We start from the raw sequence: 9,987 nt of genomic DNA, 5'->3' as shown, positions 1-9,987 counted from the left end.
CCATCGAGACCAAACGCGAACGCAAGCTACTCGCCCGTGCTTGCCTGAACGTTGCCAACACCGACAACCTCCTCACCGATCCGCGGCTCCCTCCGTGGTCCCACTGCGAGACCTCCTTCAGCAGAAAGGACCAACGGGCCGCAATACCTGAGCCAGGACGATTTCCCCTGGTTCTCGATCCTTGTATCAACAAGGTTCAGTTCGACAGAGTACTGATCGACGGCGGCAGCTCCATCGATATACTCTTCAAGAACAGTCTGCCTGCCCTAAAGATAGCTCAGGCGGACCTCAAGCCGTACGAGGCACAGTTATGGGGTGTTCTCCCCGGACAGAGCTCTACACCTCTCGGGCAAATCACGCTACCTGTGCAGTTTGGGACCCCGGACCACTTCCGCACCGACTACGTCAACTTCGTGGTCGCTGACTTCGACGGCACCTACCATGCTATTCTTGGTCGACCGTCGCTCACTAAGTTCATGGCAATACCTCATTACAGGTATCTGGTGCTCAAGATGCCTACCGAGAAAGGAGTTCTAACCCTCCGAGGCAACGTTGTACCTTTTTAGATCGAAAGAAGGTAATTATTAGTAGCTAACTATTTACTCTGCGAATCAAACAGAACTTTAGTATGCTAACTAATAATACCTATAAAAATCATTCTAGCTTATTAGTTGGGCCAGCTCTTAGCCAATAAAACTGATCACGCCCCTGCTAGTAGTTGTTCAAAAGGACAATTTTATATATATAATAAAAATGTAGAGAAATCAATTGCCTGCCTCGTGCGTGCGTGCTTCGTCCTTCCGCGGTTTCAAGTTTGAACACTGCTGCGCGCCGGCTACCATGATCTCGCTTCCTTCGTCCTTTTGGCACAAGGCCGCACAGCTAACACCTGGTCTCGTTCCATAGTCCACACTCTCCAACCACCGGCCTCACGAGCCGCGTCTGGTATATTTTCTTCCTTCCTTCCTGACAGCGGCAGTAGACACGCACACACAGACGCTCCATCCGTCACATCTGCCACTCACTAACTGCAAGCCTAGAGCAATGGCGTCCTCTTCGTCATTCCAACGAGGCGAAAGACGAGGAAGGTGGGGGAGCCCCGAGCGCACCGTGGTCTGGACCGAGCCCAAGCCCAAGCCCAAGCCGGCAAGGAAGTTGGCCGTGGTGTACTACCTCTGCCACCGCGACGGCCACCTCGACCACCCGCACTTCTTGGAGATGGAGCTGCCCCGCTCCACCCACCCTGCTCCTGGCCTCTACCTCCGAGATTTCACGGCCCGTCTCAACGCGCTCCGCGGCGACGGCATGGCCGGCATGTACTCCTGGTCCTCCAAGAGGAGCTACAGGAACGGGTACGTGTGGCAAGACCTCACCGAGGACGACCTCATCCACCCCGCCCACGGCAACGACGAGTACGTCCTCAAGGGCTCCTCGCTCCTCCTCTTCCCTCAGCCACCGCCGGCGCACCAGGACGCCTCCTCCTTCACCTTCAGCCAGGAGAAGAGGGCCGGCAGCCACCGCAAGAACCGGAGCTCCTTCGACCTGGGCGACTGCAATAATAAGCTGCTGGTGGCCCAACAGTCTGCGGCCACGCAGACCGACCACCGCGGGCCAGAGCCAGACCGGGACGCCGACCCGTCGATGGAGCTGGCCGTCGACGAGATCTCGCCGCCGCCGTCCTCCAGCAGCCCAGACGCCCTGGAGAGCTGTAGCAGGGAAGTTGGCGTGATCGCCGGCGGGCGGATGCGGGCGTCGGCGGTGCTGATGCAGATCTTCTCCTGCGGGTCCATGACGGCCGTGAAGCGGGGCCACGCGCGTTCCCGCTCCGACCTGGTGACGGCAAGTGCTAGTACCAGGCGGGCCGACAAGGAGGTGGACGCGTACGCATCAGCAACAGCTGAATGCGAGTCGGTGTCAGGTGGAGCGGGTGTCGTGGAGCGGGACTACTTCAGCGGCAGCCTCATTGAGAGCAGCAAGAAGCGCGGCGGCGATGATGCTCTTCTTCTCAAGAGGTCATCCTCCTGCAACGCCGACAGGTAGGTGCTTTCAGTTTCAGTTGAGGATGCATGAATGCGTGCGCGCGGTTCCAAATTAAATTCCATCAGGTTGACTCTTACGTTACGTGCTGTATGTCTGTAACTGAAGCAGGGGCGCCGCTAAGCTGAAGCTGCCGGTGCCGGCGAAGGAGGTTCGTGCCGGGTGCCTTGCCTCCCGAGGAAGCCGCGCGACGAAGAAAAATATGACTAAATCCACGGCGGCTCAGAGCACAGACGGAGGCGAATGCAAGGGAGCGACGGTGGACGGACCGGGGGCCAGGTAGCTCGCTACTCTGCTCTTCTGCAGTCCATGAAGCACGTCGATTTGCAGGTGTCGGGACGGGCACGACACGGTGTCACGCGCGGGCGGGTGCCCCAAAAATGTGGATGGACGAGTCACTCCGGGTCTGTTTGGAACGTAGAAATTTTACAAAAATTATACAGAAATTTTATAAAAATCAGTTTAATTTTATAGAAAAACATAGAAATAAAAAAAAAATCCCGCATTCCACATGCCCTCAAAGTCAGCTGAAATCTGCTAATACTAGTATGACTGTAGGAGTAGGTATCTGCATGCCAGTGCTTGCAACGGCACGCGCTTGTAGTGTTGCTCACTGTATAAACAAAATGGAGACGACATCCAGCACCCTGCGCCTGCCGTCCTGCGTGCTCGCTCACCTAGGCCATGTTTAGTTCATCCCCAACTCTCAACTTTGACACTATGTAAAAAGAAGATTTCCGTCACATTAAATTTGTGGTACATGCATGGAGTACTAAATGTTGACGAAATCAAAAACTAATTGCACAGTTTGGTTGTACTTTGCGAGACGAACGTTTTGAGCCTAATTAGTCAACGATTGGACAATTATTACCAAATACAAACAAAATACTACAGTACGCTACAGTGTCGCTGGAAATCCAGCGGCGCCAATTCCGGGCGCAACTAAACGCGGCCCTAGTTTATTTGCTCATTGTCAAATTAATTACCGTTCCTCAGACCCGATACCCAACGTTTGTTTATAGTAGATCAAACAAGTCTTGCTAGTTGCTACTCTGTTTTCAACAACTCCATCCTCCCACGACGGCCATCTTCTCTGCTTACTACGAAGTGAAGCGCGTGTCTCCTCACCGTTTCTCATTCCATGCCCCGTTGCCTCGTGCCTCAACTTGCAGGCGGGCTCGTTCGCGGCCGGCCGCTAACCCGCCTCGCTTGCCGCAAAGTTTATTAGCGGGCTTGCGGCTTGCCACAAAACCGCGGATCTTACGGACAAGTGTTCCGCGAACGCAACAAATTTGTATGCAAAACCCGCAAGACCCGCAAGACGTATAGTACAGTCCCTCGTGCAATCTTAATGAGAACAATGTCGATATCAAGCCACTGTCGTATGAGAACATAAATTCAACTGGAATCAAATTAATGCTTGAGCGCTGATTTCCTTCACCTTCAGTTGGTCTTTTCTTTGTCGTTTTGTAGAAAGCTAGAGCTTCCAAAGCTAAATTGTTCCATATGGAACTTAATTACTTAAAGATTGACCCAACCAGAAAGATCAACAATAGCACACCATTTGATTGTCATTTTCAGTAATCTAATATTTGCTGGATGTATTGCTTATAGAGGGCCAGCGGCATATACAAATATAGAGATGATTAGCTGAAAACAACATCTCGGTCAATAGCTCACACATCAGAAATCAAGAGCCCTATAGCACACCTGGACGAAGCATGACACTAGGTTTATAATAACAAAAACTGAAGTACGATAACAATCGAAATTATCCTTACCATTGTATCATCTTCTCGATAGTGATTGCTCTACCCAGTTGGGAAAATATAAGGCATGGAAGCAGAAGGGAAAACACAAGCTGCGGCAAACAGTGAAAATGTTATATCTATAATTTGATAAAGCGAGAAAACATATGAGCACAATGAGATCCCCAAGACCCCAACTACTCCACATATTCCTACTTTGAACAAATCCAGCTACACTTGTCCATTACGCAACCTTCCAGTAGCTAGCTTTGATTACAAGAGAAGAGACAAAGCTCACCCCATTGAGAAGCTTGCGGCCGTTGGGCTGGAGAATGTTGACGTGCTTGGAGGCCATGAGGAACCCCATGAAGCAGACAGTGAACACCTTGGCGATGGGCGGTACGGCATACTTGAGCATGCTCAGCACCGACGTCCCCTCAGTCCCTTCTTGCGCCGCCGTGGCCAGCACCTCCAGCTGCGACCTCTCCATCATGGCTTGACCCAGACCTGACTACTGAAGCCTTCTTTTCCTTGCCTCAGGATCCAGTGACCCGCGCAACCAGGACTCTGCCATTATTTAAGCATGACTTAGAAGGCAAAACATATAGAGGCAACATCAGGAAAACTCTGGAACTGCTTTTGGCGCTGGTTGTTCAGGGCCACCCAGCTGGAAGAGAGGAACGCGCAGAGCCCAACTCACCGGATTCGCGTAACACAATACGGCAGGCAGCTTCCCCCGAAGCGGGAAGCTTAGCAATAACAAACTTCTTGTTCGACGAAAACAGACGCATCGACAAACCAATCAATTCGGGAAGAGAAATTATGACTAACTAGATTCCAAACAATAGGCGAGCGCGGCCAGCGCGGTGGCTCGAGCGAACAAACTTCTAGTTCGGCATTTCCATCTGCGCAAGGGCCAGGACGAGCCGGAAGGGAGAGCTGAGGACAGCAGGCGAGCGCGGCCAGCGCGGTGGCTCGAGCGAGTGCGGGCGAGCGTGGACAGCGGGCAAGCGCGGCCAGCGAGCGAGCACGACGGCACGGCCAAGCGTAGCCAGCTCAGCCAGCAGGCGAGCACGGCCGCACGCCTGAGCGCAGCCTGCCGGTGGCACAGCCGGGGCGGAGGCACGGCGACGGCGCGGGCGCGCGACCTGCATGAACGGTGAGCGCAGCCTGCGGCGGTGCGGCCAGCGCGTACGGCGAGCGTGGCCGGCGTGGCGGCGCGGCTTGAACGGGAGGGCCAGTAGGTTCAGAACGAGCTGGCAGAGAGAGCAGAGGAGGGTGTTGCGGGTCTTGCGGGTTGCTGCGAGGCCTCTCGCTCGCCTAACGGGCTTGGAGGGTTGGAAGTGTTTGGCCCACGAAAAAATTGCAGCCGGTCCACAACAGCCACGAAGCCTAGTTTTACGGGGCGAGCGGGCGGGTTACGTTAACAACCCGCCCCGCCTGCAACTTGACTCGTGCCCTCGTTGCCTAATCAGTGATTATATTAGTACCAGTGGCTTGGGACATACTGACATGCAGGCACATCTTCCATTCGCTTTGTCCGATATGCTAAACGCCATAAGTTAGGTTAGGTGTGTGTGGAGCAAAGAAAGAATGGTGTTGGTTTGACTTGCCTAGTCTACACTAGTCGTGTCAGTTGGACTCCACGGTAGCGGCGCCATGTGATAGCAAACACATGTGGACGGGCCAAATACTTGACCGTTTGACCCTTTCCCTGTCTTCGTATTAGATAACTACCATGGATCTATACAATTTGACAATTGACGTGCACTGAAGAGCATCATTAGTAGAGAAGGGGCCTATGGTACAACGGTAGGCCTGTCTAGGATACTAACCACTAAGGCCCCGTTCGCTTCTCTTATAATCCGTACCTTTTCAGCTGTTTTTTAAGCCGGAACAGTATTTTTCTCTCACAACAAATCAGTCAGAACAATGTTTCGCCTTATTTTTTCAGCGAAGCGAACAGGGCCTAAGGTTCAAACACTAGTGTTGCATCTTTTTTATGAAATCTTTTGAGAAAAAGGGTACACACACGCTGCGTGTTCAGTGAGTCTCTCAGTATCTTCTTTGAGCGTGTATCACTATGTAAAAAAGACATATATCCATCACGTCACCTATAGACACCAGCACAAACGCGCGTCTGTAATATGAGTCTACAGACTTGTGCGTCTGTAATAAGTCACCAACCAGGGTCGGTTGGTCCGGTAAGGTCAACACATGTCTGTAATAAGCGTTTACTAAAGACGTGTTTTGGTAACAAGCATATGTAATATTAATACAGACACGTGTTTACGGGACACGTCTATAGTTAGACAACGCATCACACGCGTCTGTAGTTCGTGGTTTGGATACGTCTGTAACAAGAACAATGGCTCACGGACGGGCTAGCTAAATGCGCGTCACTTGGCTGGTTCCACGGACCCGAAAAATTATCGATTCCGGCTGACTCCACCCTCACCTGTCCGCCCCGAGAGGCCGAGGCCCTCACGCCCCCATCCCCTTCTCTCTCTCTTCGTCTCTCTCCCCAAGACGGAGACATCGCCGCCGCCACTGCTCCTTGTTCCTCCTCCTCCTCCACCACCGCTCCGACATTCCCCTCATCTCTTCTCCTCCGCCGCCACCTCTCCTCCACCAAATTCTTCTCTGCAGCGTGGAGATCCCCTCCTCTCCTTCTGCCTCTCGGATCTAGATCTAGAAAGGGCAAGCGGGTGGTGGAGGACCTGTGCGGATACTGGAGCTAGAGGAGGGTGGGGTGGGGTGGGGCCCAGCAGCAGCGGCGAGCACCCTCTCCCCTTGAATGGGCCGGAGGTCGAGCGCCTCCTAAAGCTAGGGTTCGAGGGAGGCCATGCCGGCGAAAGGACACCATGTTGGCCTCAGCGTCGTCGCCGCCGGCGGGCGAGGAGAGGCAAGAGGCGGCGCCCGTTTGTCAGGTACCGCCGCCGCCCTACACCGAGCTGCCCATGTCTTGTTTGGGCCCATCGCCGGTGACGGGAACCCACCATACCAGGTATGCCCGCTCCTTCTCTTCCCTTCCTGCTGTGCAAAATTGAGCACCGGAACTCTAACTTGAGCTATTTAGCTATTTGTATTCGGATCTGATCTAATCACAAGTGTGTACAGTATTATGCCTACTAACTTTGATTTTTGTTTTATCACCCATGTCAATTGGGTCTATGGTTTAGTGATCTCTCGTTAGCTTTGTATCTTGCTACATGTATCTGCAATGGAAACTGATGATCCAAATTATCCTTTCCAATGTCTTTGGCCTCTGCTAGATTATCCTTTACAAATTTTTTTTTTGCAGCAGTTCTTCTCATGGGACTAACCTTACGGCTCATACTGTGCTAGTAAGTTCAGATGGAAGAATATGCAAGTTCCTCATCAAATGGAGCTGCTCTGAAGATATAGATGCAACAGTTTCTGAAATCAGAATCGACGATGCTGCAGCCAGTTAGGTCATTCTGTGCTCTCCAGGTTCAAAAATTTTCATCTATGTGTTGTAGTTATCTTCTGTGAGTGGAAAGAAGAGAATGTATATGCTGAGAGATGCTAAGCTGCAGCAGGTCATGTCTCTCTGGTATATCCCTTTGTGTTCGACTGTCTCAGTATTTTTTTTGAATCATCTACTGTCTCAGTATTAGTGTACTGCACAGCTTGGGAAATGGGATCCTTCTTTGTGTTAACTTGAACTGATGGGTTCTTTTCCTCTTTAAAGATATGTCACACTATTGAGCCAGTTCACCAATTGAATTAAAAAGGGGTCTACAAAGGAGGTGTGTCTGGCTTGTCGCTGTATTGGTTAGTATTCTTCTCCACACATAGCCATTTTCGCTGCATTGGCTATGTGATATTGTCATTTGTTTATAGCTAACAGTAATATGTTCTTGTTAGTCTTTGTGATCTATTTTTGGATGGCTTGGAATTTGGTTGCTAATGAAAGTTTCATGCCTCTTGCAGTTTCCTTAGAACAATATGACCGAAGAGAGCAGCTCAAGAAAAGTGGCCTGGGAAAGGTATGCTTGTACCAGCCCCTCTTATTAGCCATTTGAGGACTATATTCTTATGCCTATTACATGTGTTGCCTCTAAATGAATTTAGATCAGTAACTCTTAGCTAAGTATTCCAGTTTCTCATACACATGTTGATATCCAGTTTCTTATGCCTATCCAGTTTCTGAAAATCTGTGTTTTTATGATTTTTCTGATCTACATTAGTTCCCTGTTCTAATGTTAGTTCCCTGTTCCAGTTTCTCATATGCATAACTGGGAATTTCATGAAGTAAGTCCTGCATTTGACCTCCAGTTTAAATAAAGACGAGTGCTCATTTTTACTGCACTGTTATGTATTTTAGCTCAGCAGACCTCTGAATCATAATTTGGTTATTTTTCGAACCAAAATGATGTCTCTCTTGTTAACTTATATATGCAGCTTGCGACCCAGTTCTAGAGACTTACTGACCCTTCTGTAGACTAAACTGTTAATTGATTTTATAGAACACTATTTATAAACTATATCTCCTGCAGAACGGGCTACAAGCAGTTATGAGCCTTACTTCCTTTTATTGAGAACAGAACTTGGACTTATTAGTTTATTTCCCCTTTGTTCTTGTGCTTCAGGATGAAATACAATAGGACAAGGCATCTCATTTCAAATTTGGTATTTCTGAATGTAACTATGCTTATTAGTTGTATGCATGTGTTTGGTTGTATGCATGCTATTTCTAGAGACTTATTAGTTGTATGCATGTGTTTGGTTGCTATGATTTTTCAGGTGCTTATAACTAGTGCACTTATTGAAGGCAAGCTGCTCCTTATCATATTCTTCATTGGTGTTTATAGCATTACTAGTTTATATAATTCAATCACTTGTATATAAATTAAATTTTCACCTGGCTCCATAATGATATGCAGGGAACTGGAGATTTAACAACTGCTCTCCTACTAGGATGGAGTAATGTAATTATGTAAGTACTTGAGAATGTGGTTGCTTGGCTAGTAATTTAACCCTGTTTGTTATGCCTTCTGTATGCTGAATTGTAAGTACTTAATAATGTTATGCCTTATGTTTGATAAGCCCAAGCGCCCTGTTCGCTTGGGCTTGTTTGGCTTATAAGTCGTACTTTTTCAGCCAATGAACAGTATTTTTCTCTCACACCAAATCAGCTAACAGTACTTTTAGCCATGGCTTACAGCCAAACAAGCCCGAACGAACAGGGCGTTAGCTTGGTACTTGCTTGGAAAACAGGGATGTGCATGGTACTTGCTAGGAAAGCCCAATCATTCTGTATGACCTTATGATACCTGTACTTTTGTTACTTCTTTTCATACCTGTATGTTCTCAAATACCTGTATGTAGGTTGGCAAATAGCATAACCCAATGATTTGAATATTTGCTTCAAGAAGGTTATTAGTTACATGAGCTTCTTATCTTAGTTCGAGTAGCAAGTAAGTTTACTTGCAATATGTTGGTGGTACATGTAATATGAAATTTCTAATTAGCAAGTGACTACTATATATAATTAGCATGTGACATGTATATAAGACCCTGGCATTGGGGATTTTTCATTTTTTTTTGTTTTTGTAAATCGTTATCACAGACGCGTGTTGGTTATGTGCGTCTGTGAGAAGGGGTTATCACAAACACGTTTTGACTACACGCGTTTGTGAGAAGAGTTATCACAGACGCGTGTACTCTTCTCACATACGCGTGTTTTGTGTATTAGTAGTATGAGTTTATTATAGACACGCTTTTGACGCGTCTGTAGACCTTATTACAGACGCGTTATGGCAGATGCGTCGAAACACGTCTAATGTTCCCCAACGTGTGTCTGTAATGTGCTTTTTTTACATAGTGTATGGACGCGCACATAAGTGTGTGGGTTGTATGCCTCAAGTTGTACCTGATAAAACAAAGAGTATTTTCAACAATTTTCTTAAACCCACTCTCTAAACCTTCATTAGAGTCGCTCTACTAAAAATCCCTCTTTATATCTCTCCACAGTTATATAATTTCATTATGTTGTGTACACTTTGGAAAGCAAGTGTAATGAACCGTCTAATTTATAAAAGTTCAAGTATGACGGTCATTGTGGGGGTATGATCCCGGATACCCATAGGGCTATACATGGGCCGTGCCACCAAAGGAGGCCTAGCCCAACATATCATGTCATGCGGTGCATGACACAGGTCGGCGTGCGTTGCAA

The 9,987-nt window shown here is 48.6% G+C and overlaps 1 protein-coding gene and 2 long non-coding RNA genes across 9 annotated transcripts; 2 read left to right on the top strand and 1 right to left on the bottom strand.

Annotated features, from left to right (window-relative positions):
- Positions 1-997: 997 nt before the first annotated feature.
- On the top strand, positions 998-2,771 carry LOC136514506 (protein SOSEKI 5-like). Of its 2 annotated transcripts, none has more exons than XM_066508447.1 (2): positions 998-2,036; positions 2,149-2,771. In XM_066508447.1, the coding sequence occupies exons 1-2, from the start codon at positions 1,045-1,047 to the stop codon at positions 2,318-2,320; spliced, it is 1,164 nt and encodes a 387-aa protein (XP_066364544.1). In that variant the 5' UTR covers positions 998-1,044; the 3' UTR covers positions 2,321-2,771. The 2 variants fall into 2 exon arrangements, with proteins under 2 accessions (XP_066364544.1, XP_066364543.1); XM_066508446.1 differs by having other exon boundaries at positions 2,146-2,771.
- A 684-nt stretch (positions 2,772-3,455) lies between these two features.
- On the bottom strand, positions 3,456-4,588 carry LOC136511528 (uncharacterized). Its single transcript, XR_010772748.1, has 3 exons — positions 4,486-4,588; positions 4,084-4,352; positions 3,456-3,898 (listed from the first exon to the last, which is right to left on the bottom strand). It is a non-coding gene; the product is annotated as an uncharacterized lncRNA (long non-coding RNA).
- A 1,634-nt stretch (positions 4,589-6,222) lies between these two features.
- Positions 6,223-9,672, top strand: LOC136512301 (uncharacterized). Of its 6 annotated transcripts, none has more exons than XR_010773038.1 (4): positions 6,223-6,792; positions 7,090-7,362; positions 7,501-7,583; positions 7,743-9,672. It is a non-coding gene; the product is annotated as an uncharacterized lncRNA (long non-coding RNA). The 6 variants fall into 6 exon arrangements; XR_010773039.1 differs by having other exon boundaries at positions 7,090-7,583; positions 7,743-7,798; positions 8,032-9,672; XR_010773036.1 differs by having other exon boundaries at positions 7,090-7,583; positions 7,743-8,583; positions 8,696-9,672.
- Positions 9,673-9,987: the final 315 nt, after the last annotated feature.

The sequence above is a fragment of the Miscanthus floridulus genome, chromosome 16 (genome assembly GCF_019320115.1).
Source record: "Miscanthus floridulus cultivar M001 chromosome 16, ASM1932011v1, whole genome shotgun sequence".
Lineage (NCBI taxonomy): Eukaryota > Viridiplantae > Streptophyta > Magnoliopsida > Poales > Poaceae > Miscanthus > Miscanthus floridulus.
The sequence above is the reverse complement of the archived record's forward strand: the minus strand, read 5'-3'. Positions and strand labels throughout refer to the sequence as shown.